Raw genomic sequence first — 23,208 nt, forward strand, 5'->3', positions numbered from 1 at the left:
TAAGGTCATTATCTAACATGGCAAAAACGAATGTGTTTTGAAGCTTCATCCAGCCCAACGGTGTATGCGGATTGCAGCAGCAATGTTGATACCAGGAAACTGTGTTCCCATAGCGTGTTTTCATGTTAGTGACATTGGTGCACTATTTCTCAATTTATCACCTTTTCTCTTTTAGGACCATCACGGCCCAAGAACATGACATATTCTCCATTGATCTCTTCAATTTCAGGGAGACAAATATTGTGAAAGGGCTGTAACACTGAAAATGCTATCGATACATGTATCTCACTTTAAGAATGTAATTTGATTTATCCTAAATATATTTATTTATCTTCCTTGTGAAAGACACATGTGGGTTTTTGAAAAGAAACCGCACAGCTCTGGTTAGGCAGGTGAAAAACGTGAAGGCCATTGTCGATGATCTGCAGAGTGGACATTTACATGAAGAAATGGCTGCCACCGTGAATGCCCAGTTGACACCACAAGAAATGATGAGGAAGCTCCTGGATAGCGCGACCAGCACCGGGGCCGCTAACGCCCTGATTCAAGCCCTTTTAACTCACCAGAAGGATGTCATGGATGACCTGATTGCTGAAAATGCTTGAAGAGGTCAATTGGTTCTTCATTATAATTTAACTATATCAGGACTATTTTTACCTTTTTTCTATCACTTTCTTATTAATCTTAGCCACCAGCCTGGTCTCATAGACTAGTAAACTTAAATCTGGGACACTCAGAATAGTATAATGTGCTACAGTACATTTGGTACTGTATGTTTACATTAAACGAATGTAGAGTGGTTGGTTAGGGTGGATGAGTATGCGTATAATGCAACCTGTCAACTACTTGCTCCTTTTTAGCTACTTTGCAACTACTTAGCATGTTAGCTAACCCTTCCCCTAACTCTTAACCCTAATCTTAACTCCTAACACTAACCCCAAACCTAGATAACATTAGCCACAACAAATTGGAATTCATAACATACGTTCTGCAAATTGGTAACATATATTACAAATTGCAATTCATAACATATTGTACGAATTGTAATTTGTAACATATCATAGGAAATGGATGATGGACATTAACAAATTAATACATACCATACGAAAAGTAACATATCATACAAATTGGCTGTCCCAGATATATTTTTACTCTGTTACGTCTACCCCTGAGTCCAGGTTGTTGCCACGTGTAATTATTGGTGGTGGTGCTATTTTTTATTGACAAAATCGTGACAATATCATCTTTTAAGGGAAACATTTCTATAAAAAATGCAAGACAATATATTTTCATTATGTTGACTATGGTTCTTTACATTCCAAATATAAAATCTAAATGTGCAGTTTGAAGATTTACCACTTGTCACGTCCTGACCATAGTGCTTATGTCTTTTGCTTGTTTTAGTGTTGGTCAGGACGTGAGCTGGGTGGGCATTCTATGTTGTGTGTCTAGTTTGTCTGTTTCTGTGTTCAGCCTAATATGGTTCTCAATCAGAGGCAGCTGTCAATCGTTGTCCCTGATTGAGAATCATATATAGGTGGCTTGTTTTGTGTTGGGATTTTGTGGGTGGTTGTTTCCTGTGTCAGTGTTTGTGCCACACGGGACTGTGACGGTTAGTTTGTTTTGTTATTTTGTAATTGTATATGGTTTTCATGTTCATTAACTCATGGAAACTTACCACGCTGTACATTGGTCCTCCGATCCTTCTCGCCTCTCCTCGTCCGATGAGGAGGACGACTTAGACTGCCGTTACACCACTGCATTACCTTTAAATGAAATGTTGTTGAATTACTTATGTTGTCAACCTCCAAGAAGCAGAGGTCCAATAGATTAGACTGAAAGAAACATCTGTAGACCTATAAACATCTATCGGCCTATACAGGCCAGGAGTTGGATTTGCAATGACAGTCTGTGTTTGACTTTGTCATACTGACACACCCCATCATAATAGACAATACATTTGCAGGTATTTATCTAAACATTGACCATTGATGTTTAAGCCATATTTGTATACATTGTAATGCAACAACTAGAAATGGACAATCATCTCTATAACCTTGATAAAATGTGAACACAAAACATCAGAAAACAATAGTAACTTAGCACATTATTCTGAGCACGTTAGTGAGGGTACGAGGTTCCACAGACACAAACGCCCAATGTCCAATCTTGCTTCAATGTTAAATCAAGTAAATATACAATAATCCTAATAAAACTGGGTAAAATGACTTCCTGAATGTGTCTAAATATTGCACAGGAAAATGTAAGGTCAGTGTTCCATTTCTCAGCCAACCTATTTCTATTTTATTTCAACTGGTTCCACTCTTACAAGTGTCTTGTGTATTTTTGCCTGCATATCACTGCCCGCTCAACCCAGATCTTTGAACCAGTAAATGTTTTGCCTGCCCAGTGAGACAGGGACTTCAGTTTCACCCCTACCCTGGGATGCCAAGGAAAGGTCAAGTACAAGAGCACCTGGAATAGCATGGAGGGAAGGTCCACTATTAAATTATGCTCAACTAGGAGCATGTTCTGGAGGTTAAAGTTGGTGAACAACAGTCATGGGCACAAATTGTACTGACATGTTATCACAATGCCGACAGGTGTTGCAGTACATGTAATGTAGGGTATGTAAATACTAGTAATTTTATATTTAAGTCATTTAGCAGACACTCTTATCCAGAGCGATTTACAGTAGTGAGTGCATACATTTAAGAAAATAAAATGTCCAATCGGTACTGTTAGGCTTGATGTTTATGCACTAGCCCGCTACCATATTGTTTGAAGATGAAAGTACCCGTGGAAATCGAAACCACAACCCTACGGTTGCAAGTGCCATGCCCTAACAACTGAGCTACACATTACTTCTCAAAGTGAAATTTACGGCGCACTCTTGGCAACATGTCACGCAAGTCTGTACTTTCGTTTTCGCTTTATGTGTTCACCAGTTGTGTAAACGTCGTTATATAACGCAAAAAGTTTGCCTCAGCCACATTTAAGCTTTTCGGGAGTTTTTCAGGTTTTTAAGTCTTTTCAGTCTTCAGATTTTCATTTACTACCAGAACCTGTGCCGTTAGACCTTTATCATATGGTAAGTTATCTTCCTGTTCTGCCGTTTATTCTTAGAAATACTGAAGCTGCTTTACTTCAGCCTTGTGTGAAAACCAGCCGTTGTTTGTCAAGTTTACGTTACGTCCACCAATACAATTAACTGCTTGTGTTTTGTAGGCCTACTGCCACACTGTTATGTCTTCTTGCCTGAAGACTTTTTAAAGTATTCAGTATTATGTTCAGTATTTTATTAACTTAGAAGGTACTTACTTTATCATAGAGTGAAATTGTAAGGGTTACCAGGATACCAGAAAGGGTGACATGGTATTTTACTTTGTTACAGATCATAATATAAGTATTATTGTTTGTTCTACTTAATAACATTAAATCATGATGCACTCAAAACCTGCAACCGTTGGTTGTTTAATACTCCATAACCACATTGGGTAAACCATAATCATGCCTTAATAAACATTATATTGGTCCAGTTAAACTTAGATTGCTACCAACCTATACAAATATTAGTCTGTTTTACTCAACAGAGATTTGTTTATTATTTCCAAATAGGCCATGGAATTTCTGAAGTCACACAAGGAGGACCTGTGCAAGTGGTTATCAACGATGGATGCTGAGTTTATCATTGACAAGTGTGAAGATATCCTAACAGCTAAACAGGATAAGGCTATTCGCAATCAAAAAACTGATGAAGGGAAGATCCGTCTTCTTTTGGAGACATTCATTGAAATGGACGATAGTACATGTCAGGACTTCCTTAAGATTCTGAAGGAAGAGCAGACACATTATCCAGGCCTTCAACAACATTTCAGCAAGAGCGCACAAGGTAAAATAGTATACATCAACATTTGTGGTGATAAAAAACATTTAGAAATACTTCATATGGTTATGACAAGAAAACATACCACTCTTACAGTAAAGTTTTTAAATAGGTGTTACTATACAGTACATAAGGCACTAGGTAGCCTGGCGGGTAGGAACGTTGGGCCTGTAACCCGAAAGTTTACTGGATTGAATCCCTGAGCTGACAAGGTAAAAATCTGTCATTCTGCCCCTGAGCAAGGCAGTTAACCCACTGTTCCCCGGGTGCCGAAGATGTCAATTAAGGCAGCCCTCCGCACCTCTCTGATTCAGAGGGATTGGGTTAAATGAGGAAGACACATTTCAGTTGAATGCATTCAGTTGTACAACTGACTAGGTATCACCTTTCCCAATTTAATGGTTGGGTTTGCTGGTACAATGTTTTTATTATATGCTGTAAGGTCATTATCTAACATGGCAAAAACGAATGTGTTTTGAAGCTTCATCCAGCCCAACGGTGTATGCGGATTGCAGCAGCACTGTTGATACCAGGAAAGTCACCAATGTCCGAGGTATAAAAGACTTAGACATGCATGTAACCGTTCAAGCAGGATCGGGGAATCCATCTGGTGAGTGCAACTGTGAATAAGCCAACATGGTAATACTGAGAAAGTTGTATTACTTACTAAGGACTAGCACCATAAGAAGAACATAACACAATTGTATATTTACTTGGACACAAAATGTCTCTTTCAGGAATGAACGTCAGCCAACCACCCCCACATGCAGAAATGGTTGCAATAAAAGGCAGCCATATATTTGCATCAGAGATAACGAACTGTACAATCGACGGCAACCTCAATATGTCTGTGATGCAGGTCCCAGCCCCCCAGGCCCCAGCCCCCCAGGCCCCACAGTGTCCAGGTGAACTACTGCATTTAGGCAGGTTTTATCTTCACAGGTCACAGTGGTAGCTGTGTTAGAGAACAGGATCATCTTGACTGAGAAATGAGCTGTCCACATATATTTTAATTAATGTTATTTTCAATCATGCATTTGATATTTGAAATAAAATAATGGCAACTTAATATATTTCAGTGCCAAAAAAGCAAACAGAAGATGTGTCCTCTTCTCAGGTAGTCAATCCCAATTTTGTATGAGATGAAAAACTTAATTATTAAACATAATTATTGTTTTCTTTGAGAAACAAACTTGTCAGTAAAAAATGCTTCTCTAGGGCCCTGCCATGAAAATGATCATTGAGAATAAGATGAAACTCATCGACTGGCTCCGAGCAGATTCTGTCTTCATTCTTCAACATGTGCACTCCAAACGTATTGTTACCGATAGAGAGTATCAAGAGCTGAAGAGCCTCTCAGTACCAGAGGCTGCTGTGACCGACCTGATTGACAAGATGATTCTCAAAAAGGAAGAGACATGCTCTCAGTTTCTTGATACTCTCAAAGAAAGTGAGGTGAATGACACCTATCCAGGACTTAAGAAGTGGATTACCACCTTATTCTGACTAGGTAATCTGGAATGTTAACTGACTAAGTAACATACTAACAGAATTTAATATTTTATCAATAACTTGTATTTTGAAGAATACGACTTAGATTTAGGAATACCGTAAATAGCTTAGTACTACGTCTTTACCTGATCATAACCTCAAAATATGGTTTTCAGGACCGTGAAATATTGTTATGTTGTTAACTTTTGGATTTCTGAGTACCAAGTGATCCAGGAAGAGACTGCTGTTTGTATACACTGAAAGAGGCCAGTCAGGCTAGATAATAATACGTGGATTTTCTCCTGATTCAGACTTACTACATTAGTCCTCTTCATTCCTATGTGGAACATAAGGCCAAGCCTGGTTTTGAGGTCATATTAAAATGGCAATCCCTGTAGCATGAGGCAGGGGTGATTACCTTTTTTGCACTGCGGACCGGAGTAGACATTTCTAACACTGTCGTGGACCTTTGTGCAAAAGTTTTTGAATTTAAAAAAAGCTGACCAATTTAGCTGGGTTAGACTCTGCTAGTGTGTTCCCATAGCGTGTTTTCATGTTAGTGACATTGGTGCACTATTTCTCAATGTATCACCTTTTCTCTTTTAGGACCATCACGGCCCAAGAACATGACACATTCTCCATCGATCTCTGCAATTTCAGGTAGACAAATATTTTGAAAGGGCTGTAACACTGAAAATGCTATCGATACATGTATCTTACCTTAAGAATGTAATTTGATTTATCCTAAATATATTTATTTATCTTCCTTGTGAAAGACAAATGTGGGTTTTTGAAAAGAAACCGCACAGCTCTGGTTAGCCGGGTGAAAAACGTGAAGGCCATTGTCGATGATCTGCAGAGTGGACATTTACATGAAGAAATGGCTGCCACCGTGAATGCCCAGTTGACACCACAAGAAATGATGAGGAAGCTCCTGGATAGCGCGACCAGCACCGGGGCCGCTAACGCCCTGATTCAAGCCCTTTTAACTCACCAGAAGGATGTCATGGATGACCTGATTGCTGAAAATGCTTGAAAGAGGTCAATTGGTTCTTCATTCTAATTTATCTATATCAGGACTACTTTTATCTTTTTTCTATCACTTTTTTATTAATCTTAGCCACCAGCCTGTTCTCAGACTAGTAAACTTAAATCTGGGACACTCAGAATAGTGTAATATGCTACAGTACATTTGGTACTGTATGTTTACATTAAACGAATGTAGAGTGGTTGGTTAGGGTGGATGAGTATGCGTATGATGCAACCTGTCAACTACTTGCTACTTTTTAGCTACTTTGCAACTACTTAGCATGTTAGCTAACCCTTCCCCTAACTCTTAACCCTAATCTTAACTCCTAACACTAACCCCAAACCTAGCTAACATTAGCCACAACAAATTGGAATTCATAACATACGTTCTGCAAATTGGTAACATATATTACAAATTGCAATTCATAACATATTGTACGAATTGTAATTTGTAACATATCATAGGACATGGATGATGGACATTCACAAATTAATACATACCATACGAAAAGTAACATATCATACTAATTGGCTGTCCCAGATATATTTTTACTCTGTTACGTCTACCCCTGAGTCCAGGTTGTTGCCACGTGTAATTATTGGTGGTGGTGCTATTTTTTATTGACATAATCATGACAATATCATCTTTTAAGGGAAACATTTCTATAAAAAATGCAAGACAATATATTTTGATTATGTTGACTATGGTTCTTTACATTCCAAATATAACATGTAAAGGTGCAGTTTGAAGATTTACCACTGCATTACCTTTAAATGAAATGTTGTTGAATTACTTATGTTGTCAACCTCCAAGAAGGAGAGGTCCAATAAATTAGACTGAAAGAAACATCTGTAGACCTATAAACATCTATCGGCCTATACAGGCCAAGAGTTGGACTTGCAATGACAGTCTGTGTTTGACTTTGTCATACTGACACACCCTATCATAATAGACAATACATTTGCAGGTAGTTATCTAAAAATTGACCATTGATGTTAAAGTGTATTTGCATACATTTTAATGCAACAACTAGAATTGACAATCACCTCTATAACCCTCGTGAAATGTGAACACAAAACATCAGAAAACAATAGTAATTTAGCACATTATTCCATTTAAATACAATTTTATTTGTCACATACGCTACCGTTCAAAAGTTTGGGGGCACTTAGAAATGCCCTTTTTTTTTTTTTTAGAAAAGCAAATTTGCAAAATGGTTTTCCAATGATCAATTAGCCTTTAAAAATGATGAACTTGGATTAGCTAACACAACGTGCCATTGGAACACAGGAGTAATGGTTGCTGAAAATGGTCCTCTGTACGCCTATGTAGATATTCCATAAAAAATCTGCCATTTCCAGCTACAATAGTCATATACAACATTAATAATGTCTACAGTTTATGTCTGATCAATTTGATGTTATTTTAATGGACAAAAAAATGTGCTTTTCTTTCAAAAATCAAGGGCATTTTGTGACCCCAAACTTTTGAACGGTAGTGTACACATGGTTAGCAGATAATAATACGAGTGTAGCAAAATGCTTGTGCTTCTAGTTCCGACATTATTGTTAGATATTACTGCACTATCTAACATTAATATCTAACAAGTAGTCTAACAATTCCCCAACACCTACCTAATACACACAAATCTAAAGGGGTGAATGAGAATATATACATGTAAGTATATGGATGAGCGATAGCGAAGGTGCAATAGATGGTATAAAATACAGTAGATACATGTGACATTAATAATGTTTACATATCTTACATTACTCAAGTGGCATTATTTAAAGTGGAATTGTTTAAAGTGACTAGTGATCCATTTATTTAAGAGGCCAGTGATTGGGTCTCCATGTAGGCAGCAGCCTCTCTGAGTTAGTGATTACTGTTTAGTAGTCTGATGGCTTTGAGGTAGAAGCTGTTTTTCAGTCTCTCGGTCCCAGCTTTGATGCACCTGTACTGACCTCGCCTTCTGGATGATAGCGGTGTGAACAGGCAGTGGCTCAGGTGGTTGATGTCCTTGATGATCTTTTTGGCCTTCCTGTGACATCGGGTGCTGTAGGTGTCATGGAGGGCAGGTAGTTTGCCCCCGTGATGCGTTGTGCAGACCACACCGCCCTTTGGAGAGCCTTGCGGTTGAGGGCGGGTCAGTTGCCGTACCAGGCTGTGATACAGCCCGACAGGATGCTCTCGATTGTGCGTCTATAAAAGTTTGTCAGGGTTTTGGGTGACAAGCCAAATTTCTTCAACCTCCTGAGGTTGAAGTGGCACTGTTGCGCCTTCTTCACCACACTGTCTGTGTGGGTGGACCATTTCAGTTTGTCTGTGATGTGTACGCCGAGGAACTTAAAACTTTCCACCTTCTCCACTGCTATCCCTTCGATGTGGATAGGGGGTTTCTCATTCTGCTGTTTCCTGAAGTCCACAATCATCTCCTTTGTTTGTTGACGTTGAGTGAGAGGTTGTTTTCCTGACACCACACTAGAGGTCGACCGATTATGATTTTTCAACGCTGATACCGATACCAATTATTGGAGGACCAAAAAAGCGGACACCGATTAAATCGGCCGATTTTTAAAAATGTATTTGTAATAATGACAATTACAACAATACTGAATGAACAATTATTTTAACTTAATATAATACATCAATAAAATCAATTTAGCCTCAAGTAAATAATGAAACATGTTCAATTTGGTTTAAATAATGCAAAAACAATGTGTTGGAGAAGAAAGTAAAAGAGCAATATGTGCTATGTAAGAAAGCTAACGTTTAAGTTCCTTGCTCAGAACATGAGAACATATGAAAGATGGTGGTTCCTTTTAACATGATGTCACGCCCTGGCCTTAGTATTATTTGTTTTATTTATTATTTTAGTTAGGTCAGGGTGTGACATGGGGTATGTGTGTATTTTGGGGTATTATATGGTAGAAGGGGTGTTTGTTGTAGTTTATGGTTTTGTGTTGAGTGTATGTGTCTAGCTGTGTCTATGTTGGGTGTAGTTCTAGGAAAGTCTATGGTGGCCGGAATGGGTTCTCAATTAGAGACAGCTGATTTCGGTTGTCTCTAATTGGGAGCCATATTTAAGGCTGCCATAGGCTTTAGCTGTTTGTGGGTCATTGTTTGTGTTTATGTATAGTTCGACGTAAGTAGTTTGTGTGTGCACTTACGTTTGAAGTTTTCACGATCGTTTGTTGTTTTCGTTAGTGTTGTATAAGTGTGTAGTGTTCATCTTCATCGTTGTTATTAAAAAAGAAGATGTATTCAAATCATGTTGCGCCTTGGTCCTCTCGTTCATGTCAACGCGATCGTGACAGAATGACCCACCAATACCGGATCAAGCAACATGACCAGCGGCAACAGGAGCAGCACAAAGAGGAATGGAAATGGGAGCCATATTTAGGGTAGCCATAGGCTTTCATGTGATGTGGGTAATTGTCTATGTGATACGTTTGTAGCCTGTGTGTGCACATCGTTATTTAGCTTCACGATCGTTTTCTTGTTTTGTTAGTTCGTAAGTGTGTTTGTTTCGTTTTGCCTTCTTCACCAATAAAAGGAGATGGCTTATTTTCCTAATGCTGCGTTTTGGTCCGTCAATCCTCCACACGATCGTGACAGAATTACCCACCGCTACAGGACCAAGCGGCATGTAAAGCGGCAACAGGACCCACCTACACAGGATTCTTGGACATGGGAGGAGATACTGGATGGTAAGGGGCCGTGGGCACAACCGGGAGAATATCGCCTCCCTCGTGAAGAGCTGGAGGCAGCGAAAGCCGAGAGGAGGCGATATGAGGAGGCAGCACTGAAGCAAGGCTGGAGACCCGTGAGTAATACCCAAAAATTTCTTGGGGAGGGGCTCATGGGGAGTGTGGCGAGTCCAGATGGGAGAACTGCGTCAACTTCCCGTGCTACCCGTGAGGACTCTAAGAGGGAACCTGAGCCAGTCGGGCTGATATTGGAGGTGAGCAATGGGAAATGGGAGCGTAATCTGGACTACACTACATGGGAGGAGATCGACAGGTGGGCGATCGACCCAGGGCGAGTGCCGGAGCCAGCCTGGGATTCTCTGGCGCAGTGTGAGGAGGGATACCGGCGAATGGAGGCAGCACGACGACGCGGTAGGAAGCCTGTGAGTCAGCCCAAAAAATTTCCTGGGGGGTGGCTAAGAGGTAGTGGGCCGAGGGCAGGTAGGAGACCTGCGCCCACTTCCCAGGCTAACCGTGGAGAGCGGGAGTACGGGCAGACACAGTGTTACGCAGTAGAGCGCACGGTGTCTCCTGTACGTGTTCATAGCCCAGTGCGGGTTATTCCACCTTCCCGCACTGGTAGGGCTAGATTGGGCATTGAGCCAGGTGCCATGATACCGGCTCAACGCGTCTGGTCTCCAGTGCGTCTCTTCGGGCCGGTATACATGGCACCAGCCTTACGCATGGTGTCCCCGGTTCGCCTACATAGCCCGGTGCGGGTTATTCCACCTTCCCGCACTGGTCGGGCGACGGGGAGCATTCAACCAGGTAAGGTTGGGCAGGCTCGGTGTTCAAGGGAACCAGTACGCCTGCACGGTCCGGTATTTCCGGCGCCACCTTCCCGCCCCAGTTCAGTTCCACCAGTGCCTACATCACGTAACAGGCTTCCAGTGTGTCTCCAGAGCCCTGTTCCTCCTCCACGCACTCGTCCTATGGTGCGTGTCTCCAGCCCGGTACCACCAATTCCGGCACCACGCACTAAGCCTCTTGTGCGTCTCCAGAGTCCTGTGCATCCTGTTGCTGCTCCCCGCATTAGCCCTGAGATGCGTGTCCCCAGTCCGGTACCACCAGTTCCGGCCCCACGCACTAGGCCTAATGTGCGTCCCCAGGGTCCAGTATGCCCTGTTCCTTCTCCCCGCACTAGCCTGAAAGTGCGTGCCTTTAGCCCGGTGCCTCCAGTTCCGGCACCACGCACCAGGCCTACAGTGCGCCTCATCCGGCCAGAGCCATCCGTCTCTCCAGCGCCATCTGAGCCATCCGTCTCCCCAGCGCCGTCTGAGCCATCCGTCTCCCCAGCGCCGTCTGAGCCATCCGTCTCCCCAGCGCCATCTGAGCCATCCGTCTGCCCAGTGCCGTCTGAGCCATCCGTCTGTCCAGAGCCATTAGAGCCGCCCGTCTGTCCCGAGCCGTCAGAGCCATTAGTCAGTCAGGAGCCGCTAGAGCCATTCGTCAGTCAGGATCTGCCAGAGCCGCCAACCAGACAGGATCTGCCAGAGCCGCCAACCAGACAGGATCTGCCAGAGCCGCCAACCAGACAGGATCTGCCAGAGCCGCCAACCAGACAGGATCTGCCAGAGCCGCCAACCAGACAGGATCTGCCAGAGCCGCAAACCAGACAGGATCTGCCAGAGCCGCCAACCAGACAGGATCTGCCAGAGCCGCCAACCAGACAGGATCTGCCAGAGCTGTCAGCCAGCCATGAGCGTCCAGATCCGTCTGCCAGCCATGAGCGTCCGGATCCGTCAGCTAGCCATGAGCAGCCAGATCTGTCAGCCAGCCATGAGCCGTCCAACCAGGATCCGCCGGAGCCGTCATCCAGCCAGGATCTGCCCATTATCCTGGTGCTGCCCCTTATCCTGGTGCTGCCCCTTATCCTGGTGCTGCCCCTTATCCTGGTGCTGCCCCTTATCCCGGTGCTGGCCCTTATCCCGGTGCTGCCCCTTATCCCGGTGCTGCCCCTTATGACTATGGTAGGGTGGGGACCACGACCAGTGCCGGAGCCGCCGCCGTGGAAGGAAGCCCACCTAGACCCTCCCCTAGACTATGTGTTGGTGCGTCCGGAGTTCGCGCCTTAAGGGGGGGGTTATGTCACGCCCTGGCCTTAGTATTATTTGTTTTATTTATTATTTTAGTTAGGTCAGGGTGTGACATGGGGTATGTGTGTATTTTGGGGTATTATATGGTAGAGGGGGTGTTTGTTGTAGTTTATGGTTTTGTGTTGAGTGTATGTGTCTAGCTGTGTCTATGTTGGGTGTAGTTCTAGGAAAGTCTATGGTGGCCGGAATGGGTTCTCAATTAGAGACAGCTGATTTCGGTTGTCTCTAATTGGGAGCCATATTTAAGGCTGCCATAGGCTTTAGCTGTTTGTGGGTCATTGTTTGTGTATATGTATAGTTCGACGTAAGTAGTTTGTGTGTGCACTTACGTTTGAAGTTTTCACGATCGTTTGTTGTTTTCGTTAGTGTTGTATAAGTGTGTAGTGTTCATCTTCATCGTTGTTATTAAAAAAGAAGATGTATTCAAATCATGTTGCGCCTTGGTCCTCTCGTTCATGTCAACGCGATCGTGACACGAGTCTTCAATATTCCCCGTTAAGAAGTTTTAGGCTGTAGTTATTATAGGAATTATAGGACTATGTCCCTCTACCATTTGTATTTAATTAACCTTTGACTAGTGGATGTTCTTATAGGCACTTTAGTATTGCAAGTGTAACAGTAAAGCTTACGTCCCTCTCCTCGCTCCTACCTGGGCTCGAACGAGGAACACATCGACAACAGCCACCCTCGAAGCAGCGTTACCCATGCAGAGCAAGGGGAACAACTACTAGAAGGCTCAGAGCGAGTGACGTTTGAAACGCTATTAGCGCGCGCTAACTAGCTAGCCATTTCACTTTGGTTACACCAGCCTCATCTCGGGAGTTGATAGGCTTGAAGTCATAAACAGCGCAATGCTTGACGCAAAACGAAGATCTGCTGGCAAAACGCACGAAAGTGCTGTTTGAATGAATGTTTACACGCCTGCTTCTGCCTACCACCTCTCAGTCAGATACTTAGATACTTGTATGCTCAGTCAGATTATATGCAACGCAGGACACGCTAGATAATATCTAGTAATATCATCAACCATGTGTAGTTAACTAGTGGTTATGATAGATTTTTTTTATAAGATAAATTTAATGCTAGCTAGCAACTTACCTTGGTTTACTGCATTCGGGTAACAGGCAATATCCTTGTGGAGTGCAACGGGAGAGAGGCAGGTCGTTATTGCGTTGGACTAGTTAACTGTAAGGTTGCAAGATTGGATCCCCCGAGCTGACAAGGTGAAAATCTGTCATTCTGCCCCTGAACAAGGCAGTTAACCCACAGTTCCTAGGCCGTCATTGAAAATAAGAATGTGTTCTTAACTGACTTGCCTAGTTAAATAAAGGTATACATTATTCATTTTTTTTTTAAATAGGCAAAACGGCGCCCAAAAATACCGATTTTCCGATTGTTATGAAAACTTGAAATCGGCCCTAATTAATCGGCCATTCCGATTAATCGGTCGACCTCTACACCACACCCAAGTGCCCTCACCTCCTCCCTGTAGGCTGTCTCGTCGTTGTTGGTAATCAAGCTCACTACTGTAGTGTTGTCTGAAAACTTGATGATTGAGTTGGAGGCGTGCACGGCCACGCAGTTGTGGGTGAACAGGGAGTACAGGAGGGGGCTGAGCACGCACCCTTGTGGGGCCCCAGTGTTGAGGGTCAGTGAAGTGCAGATATTGTTTCCTACCTTCACCACCTGGTGGGCGGCCCGTCAGAAAGTCCAGGACCCAATTGCACAGGACTGGGTTGAGACCCAGGGCCTCTAGCTTGATGATGAGTTTGGAGGTTACTATGGTGTTAAATGTTGAGCTGTAGTCAATGAACAGCATCTTTACATAGGTATTCCTTTAGTCCAGATGGGATAGGGCAGTGTGCAGTGTGATGGCGATTGCGTCATCTGTGGACCTGTTGGGGCGGTATGCAAACTGAAGTGGGTCTAGGGTAGCCGGTAAGGCGGAGGTGATATAATCCTTGACTAGTCTCTCAAAGCACTTCATGATGACAGAAGTGAGTGCTACGGGGCGGTAGTCATTTAGTTCAGTTATCTTTGCCTTCTTGGGTACAGGAACAATGGTAGCCATCTTGAAGCATGTGGGGACAAAAGACTGGGATAGGGAGCGATTGAATATGTCCGTAAACACACTAGCCAGCTGGTCTGCGCATGCTTTGAAGACGCGGCTAGGGATGCCGTCTGGGCCGGCAGCCTTGCGAGGGTTAACGCATTTAAATTCAGAGCACGTTAGTGGGGGTATGAGGTTCCGCAGACACAAACACCCAATGTCCAATCTTGCTTCATTATTAAATCAAGTCAAGATACAATAATCCTAATATACCTGGGTAAAATTACTTCCCGAATGTGTCTAAATATTGCACAGAAAAATGTAAGGTCAATGTTCCATTTCTCAGCCAACCTATTTCCATTTTATTTAAACACAATTTGTACTGACATGTTATCACAATGCCTACAGGTGTTGCAGTACATGTAATTGTAACGGTGTAATTAAGTTGTTAAATTCCTGCATAAAATGGGTATTATGCCATCTCTTGGTTGATTAGTGTGTTTACATTGTCAAATACATTCAGTGATAAAGGTATAGGATTCTCAGTAATCACAGCAGATTTATGGAGAATTTCTGTGGGTGAGTTGAAAATGTAATGTATAAAGTTGACATTACATCATAAAATCCACCTTTTACATCGTACATTGAAGTTGGTAGCTAACTCGAAAATGAATCTTCCTTAGGAGTGCTATTTATTTGTATTTGTCACATCACATGCGCCAAATACAACAGGTGTAGACCTTACAGTGAAATGCTTACTTACAAGCCCTTAACCAAAAATGTAGTTTTAAGAAAACAAGTGTTAAGAAAGTATTTACTTATCTGAACTGAAGTAAAAAATAAAATTAAAATAAAAAATAAATAAATAAAATAATAGTAGCGAGGCTATATACAGGGGGTACCGGTACAGAGCCAATGTGCAGGGGCACAGGTTAGTCCAGGTAATTGAAGTTATATGTACTGTAGGTAGAGGTAAAGTGACTTAGGGGAGGGGGGGGTCGAGGGGGGGGTCAAGTCTAGGCCTTTTGGACCTAGACTTGCCGCTGCGGTACCACTTGCCATGCGGTAGCAGAGAGAACAGTCTATGACTAGGGTGGCTGGAGTCTTGGGCAATTTTTGGGGTCTTTGACACCGCCTGGTATAGAGGTCCTGGATGGCAGGAAGGTTTTCCCCAGTGAATTACTGGGCCGTACGCAATACCCTCTGTAGTGCCTTGCGGTTGGTGGCCGAGACACTGTATTTCGGATCAATGTGATGTTATTTTAATGTACAAAATATGAGCTTTTCTTTCAAAACAAGGATATTTCTAAGTGACGGTAGTGTACATAAATACATACATACATAATAAATACAGAAAAAAAGAAACAGAAGTCACTTGAATCCAGTCTGACACAAAGAGAAGACCTATACAATCTATATACACACATGCCATTTACCACATAGAAGCTAAATATTTTTACAATTTATTTATAGGTGTTCCAGTCTTTATCTAAATATTCCGCAAACGGAAATACACAATGGACAAAAAAACATTTCAATTTCTCCTCATCACACATAATGCCAGGGTATATCTGGTGTGCTTTCTGGAATAATAGCAAGCGTATATCGTGGTAGAAAGGGCAATAGAGGATAAAATGAGTTTCATTCTCTATTTCTTCAAGGTCACAATAGTGGAAAAGTCTTTCCTCTTCCATTTCACCACAATACCGACCTGTTTCAATACGCAGAGACAATATCCCTGATCTGACCTGTTTCAATACGCAGAGGCAATATCCCTGATCTGACCTGTTTCAATATGCAGAGGCAATATCCCTGATCTCACCTGTTTCAATACGCAGAGGCAATATCCCTGATCTGACCTGTTTCAATACGCAGAGGCAATATCCCTGATCTGACCTGTTTCAATACGCAGAGGCAATATCCCTGATCTGACCTGTTTCAATACGCAGAGGCAATATCCCTGATCTTACCTGTGCACACAGCGATCTCTTGCTTTTAGGTAGGTTATACATAATATATTTCTAACACACAAATTCACCCTTAATCAAACAAAAGGTTCTTATTTTCATATTGCATCAACAGTTGTTTTTTAATCATATCTATGTCTCCCTTAATTTGTTTTTTGTACAGATGTTCACATTCAGACTGTTGAAAAAAGGTCAGACATTTCAGTTGCCCAGGCTCCCCCTATGGATAGATCCAATTGACAAACTTTACTAGCTATTCTGGCAGTTGGCATATCCATCAGTCTATTCCAAAGTCTCAATATGCACGCCTTCCATCTCACCTCACCGGGTTCCCAGCCCATGTCCCCAGTTATTGCAAGTATAGGCGCAAACTTGTGTGTATGGCTTTTACCACTAGAGGTCCTTAGAGTCAAACTTTGCTTTGCATTTCATAAGAAATACAAAAAAAGTTCATACATGGTTGTTGGGAAAAGTGTATTTAATTGTGATCAAATCATTTATAGTGTGGACAGATATTCAGTGACCGATGATGGCTCTTAAATAATGACCCCATATTTAGAAAATGTACTGTAAGAAAAAACATGATATTGCATTTGATATCCATTGCCAACACTATACATAGTCATTATTATTTCAAAGTAATTTCAAGAGAATAATATCAAGTTCTTTACCACTTACCTCTATTTTGAAATGTATAGAAATTGGCACAGAGAAGGAAAGTACTGTACAGTAGGTACTACCTTGCAGTGGCAGGAGGACGATTTTGTTTTTCATGAGCATGGCCTTATTTCTATTACAGCATGTTGGATGGTTGTCATTCAGATTTCATTCACTCAGTGCAATGTCACACCATAGGTTTAACATACTACACGATACTCAAATTTTCCCTATACCCATCATGAGGTTGCTACAACCTGGCCTATGAATGAAAGTTTACAACGTAGATGCACACAGAGAGAGAATTTTGAGTTGACAGACAGTAACACATGAAATACCACATTGCACACTCTTGCCTGCATATAGCTGATCTAGTGTGTAATCATTAGTCCAACAAATTCAGCTATGTTTATCCCCATTTTGTTCCGTTAGCTTCCGTTTAAGAAACGTTTTTCAACAGAATCGGCGGAATGAATACACCACATATCACGCATAAACACAGTTCACTTTAATAGCAGCCACGTTGTATTCGTTCTCGGATCTATGCGCATTGATGCGCTCTCCCCCTCGTTTGTGGACTTTAATGCACAACATATCAGCTGTATGTGACCAGGCGAAAAAACCTTTCTAAGCCAAACCATATCATAACTGCTACACACAGTCTACATCGTTGTCACCATATTAGCTAAATTAACATCATAGTCAACATAGCTAATATAACTAATGCATTAGTAAACCCGCTACAATCATGCAGTAACGTTAGAGTGTATAGTCAGTAAGCAGTTTAGCAGTTACACCAGCGGGCCCCGGTGGTAAAAAAATTGTAAAACCAAAAGCTTACCTTGACTTGGAAGAGTTCCAGTGTTGTGTTGGATAGTCATAGCCAGCTAGCTAACATTGCATCCCTCTGTTTGAGCAGGGTGTTTGAGTAGGCTAAACAAGCTAGCTGCAGCTGCTAGCTAAGTAAGTAAAGGCCACGCAGTCATGGGTGAACAGTGAGTACAGGAGAGGGCTGAGAACGCACCCTTGTGGGGCCCCAGTGTTGAGGATCAGCGGGGTGGAGATTTTGTTTCCTACCCTCACCACCTGGGGGGCGGCCCATCAGAATGTCCAGGACCCAGTTGCACAGGGCGGGGTCGAGACCCAGGGTCTCAAGCTTAATGACGAGTTGAGGGTACTATGGTGTTAAATGCTGAGCTGTAGTCGATGAACAGCATTCTCGCATAGGTATTCCTCTTGTCCAGATGGGTTAGGGCAGTGTGATTGCGGTTGCGTCGCCTGTGGACCTATTGGGGCTGTAAGAAATTTGGAGTGGGTCTAGGGTGTCAGGTAGGGTGGAGGTGATATGGTCCTTGACTAGTCTCTCAAAGCACTTCATGATGACGGAAGTGAGTGCTACGGGGCGGTAGTCGTTTAGCTCAATTACCTTAGCTTTCTTGGGAATAGGAACAATGGTGGCCCTCTTGAAGCATGTGGGAACAGCAGACTGGGATAGGGATTGATTGAATATGTCCGTAAACACACCAGCCAACTGGTCTGCGCATGCTCTGAGGACGCGGCTAGGGATGCCATCTGGGCCGGCAGCCTTGCGAGGGTTAGCATGTTTAAATGTTTTACTCACGTTGCCTGAGGTGAAGGAGAGTCCGCAGGTTTTGGTAGCGGGCCGTGTCGTTGGCAATGTATTGTCCTCAAAGTGAGTGAAGAAGTTGTTTAGTTTTTCTGGGAGCAAGACACCGGGGTCCGCGACGGGGCTCGTTTTCTTTTTGTAGTCCGTGATTGACTGTAGACGCTGCCACATTCCTCTCGTGTCTGAGCAATTGAATTGCGACTCTACTTTGTCTCTATACTGACGCTTAGCTTGTTTGATTGCCTTGGAGGGAATAGCTACACTTTGTATTCAGTCCTGTTTCCGGTCACCTTGCTCTGATTAAAAGCAGTGGTTCGCGCTTTCAGTTTTGCGAGGACGCTGCCATCAATCCACGGTTTCTGTCCCTGTTGGTACAACATCACCGATAAACTTGCTAATAAACTCGCTCACTGAATCAGCGTATACATCAATGTTGTTGTTCGACGCTATCCGGAACATGTACACGACTGTGATTATAATCGAAGAGAATTCTCTTGGTAGATAATACGGTCGGCATTTGATTGTAAGGAATTCTAGGTCAGGTGAGCAAAAGGACTTGAGTTCCTGTATGTTGGTATGATCACACCACGACTCATTAATCATAAGACATACACCCCCGCCCTTCTTCTTACCAGAGAGATGTTTGTTTCTGTCGGTGCGATGCGTGAAGAAACCAGGTGGCTGTACCGACTCTGATAACGTATCCCGAGTGAGCCATGTTTCCGTGAAACAGAGAATGTTACAATCTCTGATGTCTCTCTGGAAGGCAACCCTTGCCCGGATTTCGTCTACCTTGTTGTCAAGAGACTGGACGTTGGAGAGTAGTATACTCGAGAGCAGTGGGCGATGTGCCCGTTTTCTGAGCCTGACCAGAAGACCGCTCTGTCTGCCCCTTCTGCGGCGCCGTTGTTTTGGGTCGCCTGCTGGGATCCGATCCATTGTCCTGGGTGGTGGACCAAAGAGAGGATCCACTCTGGGAAAGTCGTATTCCTGGTCGTAATGTTGGTAAGTTGACGTTGCTCTTATATCCAATAGTTCCTCCCGGCTGTATGTAATGAGACATTTCCTGGTGTAACAGTGTAAGAAATAATACACAAAAAAAAAAAATACTGCATAGTTTCCTAAAAACACGAAGCAAGGCGGCGGCCATCTCTGTTGGCGCCGGAAGATATTGCAAGTGTGCACCCACACACATTCCAGTGCTTATGTCTATGATGTAACATAACACAACTATATGCAATAAAGCCTACGTTATATAAGTTCCCCAAAAGTGAAACTCTTTGCCCTTGTTGCCCGTCTTATTGTGGAAGCCACGAAGGATTATTATACGACCTCAGAGAATCCTCCCCTTTTACATCATGGCATCCGCTCTGTAAGATCCCACCCGTCTCATCTTAACTTATCCTGTTGCCTTGCTGTCCACCGCTGTCCTGCTGTTCACCAAGGGAAGCTCACAAAGGCACCCATTAGTCTTGCTTGATTGGTATGTCTGGAATGTTCTGCCCTGTGGTCTGATAGAACTAAAAAGTAAGAGCCCATAGCAACAGAATCTAACAACGTGTATTGTATGCAAGGGATCAATCAGGGGGAACGGTTGATTTCAAGTTGGTTGGTGAGAGAGATATTGTAGCAAACGGCAGGGCAGCGAACCCAGGTCACTGGCGTGAAATAGAAACACCCTACACATAATGCAAATATGGTAATCCACTTGGTGTGAGGATTGCTACGCTATTATTGAACTGATTAATCATAAACTTATTATTGAGAGCTTAAGTAAAAGTCTCCCTTTTTTCTATTAATGTGGGATGGATTGTATCATAGGGCTCTACAAATCATACATTTCACTTAAGCTAACGTAAACCCTCAGGTATAGTGAAGAATTCTTTTAAGTTTGACTTGGAAAAAATTATTTTACTAATGCTGGTCTCCAGACTGCTAAACCCTAACCCGTGTCTCTTTTTGAATATCTCAATCTGTAATGGGAGCAGCATGGGGTAACATTAGACCTTCCACTCACTCCCGGACACATTTTGTGAAATACTCTGGCCTGGTTCCAGATCTGTTTGTGCAACATACTATGGTCATTGTCATGCCAATGAGTTGACAAGAAAGCAGAAACAGATCTGGGAACAGGCTAGAAATTCTCCCATCAGATTCTTTGACAGAATACTGAGCCATCCAGGGATGACTTAGTTGGATGCAGACAACCAAATGCTTGCATAATTTAGATGGCAATGGCAAGAGACAGCTCCCTTTAACATGGGGTGCAGACAATTCAATTTCCAAAAATGGCTCAATAATGCCAGTATTTTTAGTTAGGCGCATGTTAGATGTAGTGTAAAGGAGGTTGGCAAAAAAGTTATGAAACGAGATAATTCTAACAAGGAAAATAATCACTATAAGCCTAAATACTTTCCACAAATTATTTTATTTTGTGACATAATTAACATATTGGTGTTAATTGTGTTTGATTACTACCCACATTACCAAACCCTATATTAGCTCATTATTAGAGAGGGTATTTGAACTGTAAAAAAAATACTCACTATACCTCCCTTTTACTCATCTTTATGTAAACAATGTGACAGTTTGAGTCGTCAACATGTCATGAGAGATATTTCTGAACTATCTCTACTTGTCATATGGAGAACATCTCACTGAAGTGGGCCTTTACTCGCACCATTCTCTAGCTGTCTGTCTGGATGGACTGTCCTTCCTCAGGGACCTGTTTTTTCTCTGACTCCCTCGCCATGCCACGCCACACCACATAGTGCTGCACTGTGGGATACTGTGGACCTCATCTGATGATGCCATTACAGCTGGAGATGGATCATTGACTGGCAACTCGCAGTTCTTTTTCACGCACTACTGACCAAAACCTGTGTGTATAGTCACAAAGATAGTGTTGAGTCTGAATGTTAAAGTAAAAATCCACTCAAATACTATCTTCAGTATTTTTTTTATACAGTCCCAAAATGTTTTGCATGTCAGCAGTCAAGTTTTCAAGAAGCTAAGTGTCACTTGCCACATCATCATGATGATGCGTTTTACATCATAAGATGCATTTTGCAATATCATAATGATGTTGCAAGTGACACTTTTGGTTCTTAAAAGAAAACTGGGAACTCAACAAAAAAACTAGGTCAAAGTAATGATGTCAGGGATCTTCTTGTCAGAAAGTCGGAGCTCTAGAAAGATCCCAGATTTTCCGACTAGGAATACCGAGTTGGATGACCGTTCAAAATTATTTTTCCCAGTCGGAGACAGTTTTTTTCCTGAATACCCAGTTGTCTTCAATGTACTGAAGTCGGACGTCCGAGTTCCCAGTTGTTTCGAACGCGGCATTTGCTACTTGAAAGTCCAATATCTTGAAACTTGACTGTTGATATGCAAAACATTTTGGGCCTGCACTAATTAAAACGTTTTTTTAAATAGTTTTTAAGTCTATTTTTCCTTTAAGAAACAGCACTCACTGTCACGCCCTGGCCTTAGTTATCTTTGTTTTCTTTATTATTTTAGTTAGGTCAGGGTGTGGCATGGGGGATGTTTGTGTGTTTTTGTCTCGTCTAGGGTGTTTGTATTGTCTAGGGGGTGTTTGTAGAGTTCATAGGGTTGTGTTCAGTGTAGGTGTTTATGTAAGTCTATGGTTGCCTAGATTGATTCTCAATTAGAGACAGCTGTCTATCGTTGTCTCTGATTGGGAGCCATATTTAGGCAGCCATAGTCATTAGGTAGGTTGTAGGTGATTGTCTATGTGTAAGTTGCCAGTGTCTGCGCTTATTGTTTGTATAGCTTCACATTCGTCTGTTTGTTGTTTTGATTATGCCAGCAGCATACCACCCTGCATACCACAACTGGCTTGCTTCTGAAGCTAAGCAGGGTTGGTCCTGGTCAGTCCCTGGATGGGAGACCAGATGTTGCTGGAAGTGGTGTTGGAGGGCCAGTAGGAGGCACTCTTTCCTCTGGTCTAAAAAATACCCCAATGCCCCAGGGCAGTGATTGACACTGCCCTGTGTAGGGTGCCGTCTTTCGGATGGGACGTTAAACGGGTGTCCTGACTCTCTGAGGTCATTAAAGATCCCATGGCACTTATCGTAAGAGTAGGGGCGTTAACCCCGGTGTCCTGGCTAAATTCCCAATCTGGCCCTCAATCCATCATGGTCACCTAATAATCCCCAGTTTACAATTGGCTCATTCCCCCTCCTCTCCCCTGTAACTATTCCCCAGGTCGTTGCTGCAAATGAGAACGTGTTCTCAGTCAACTTACCTGTTAAAATAACGGTAAAATAAATAAAAATAAATAAATTAGTTTGTATAGTTTTTGTTTTCGTCTTCATTAAAGAAGAATGAATTGTTATCACGCTGCGCCTTGGTCCTCCTCACTTAAATGTTACGACGAACGTGACAGAATCACCCACCACACTCGGACCAAGCAGCGTGGTAAGCGGCAGCAGGAGCAGCGATCGCAGGACTTATGGAATTGGGAGGAAATTCTGGACAGCGGAGGACCCTGGGCACAACCGGGAGAATATCGCCGCCCTCGTGAAGAGCTGGAGGCAGCTAAAGCCGAGAGGCGGTGGTAGGAGGAGGCAGCACGGAAGCGAGGCTGGAAGCCTGAGAGTCAGCCCCAAAAATTTCTTGGGGGGGGGGGGGGA

General features: G+C 42.9%; 1 protein-coding gene across 3 annotated transcripts; it reads left to right on the forward strand.

Moving 5' to 3' along the window:
• Nucleotides 1-1,386: 1,386 nt before the first annotated feature.
• On the forward strand, nucleotides 1,387-14,827 carry LOC129816147 (uncharacterized). 3 transcript variants are annotated; one of them, XM_055870358.1, is made up of 8 exons: nucleotides 1,387-3,091; nucleotides 3,619-3,892; nucleotides 4,368-4,496; nucleotides 4,624-4,791; nucleotides 4,966-5,003; nucleotides 5,105-5,396; nucleotides 5,984-6,037; nucleotides 6,154-14,827. In XM_055870358.1, exon 8 carries the CDS (start codon nucleotides 9,967-9,969, stop codon nucleotides 12,229-12,231), a length of 2,265 nt encoding a protein of 754 aa, XP_055726333.1. In that variant the 5' UTR covers nucleotides 1,387-3,091; nucleotides 3,619-3,892; nucleotides 4,368-4,496; nucleotides 4,624-4,791; nucleotides 4,966-5,003; nucleotides 5,105-5,396; nucleotides 5,984-6,037; nucleotides 6,154-9,966; the 3' UTR covers nucleotides 12,232-14,827. The 3 variants fall into 3 exon arrangements, 2 of the variants coding, with proteins under 2 accessions (XP_055726333.1, XP_055726334.1); XR_008753531.1 differs by having other exon boundaries at nucleotides 2,963-3,091; nucleotides 6,154-9,679; XM_055870359.1 differs by lacking the exons at nucleotides 4,966-5,003; nucleotides 5,105-5,396 and having other exon boundaries at nucleotides 6,154-9,679.
• Nucleotides 14,828-23,208: the final 8,381 nt, after the last annotated feature.

The sequence above is a fragment of the Salvelinus fontinalis genome, chromosome 19, assembly GCF_029448725.1.
Source record: "Salvelinus fontinalis isolate EN_2023a chromosome 19, ASM2944872v1, whole genome shotgun sequence".
Lineage (NCBI taxonomy): Eukaryota > Metazoa > Chordata > Actinopteri > Salmoniformes > Salmonidae > Salvelinus > Salvelinus fontinalis.

What these genes read in the sequence shown, in the direction of transcription:
- LOC129816147 (XM_055870358.1), top strand. Translation starts at nt 9,967, where the DNA reads ATGGCTTATTTTCCTAATGCTGCGTTTTGGTCCGTCAATCCTCCACAC.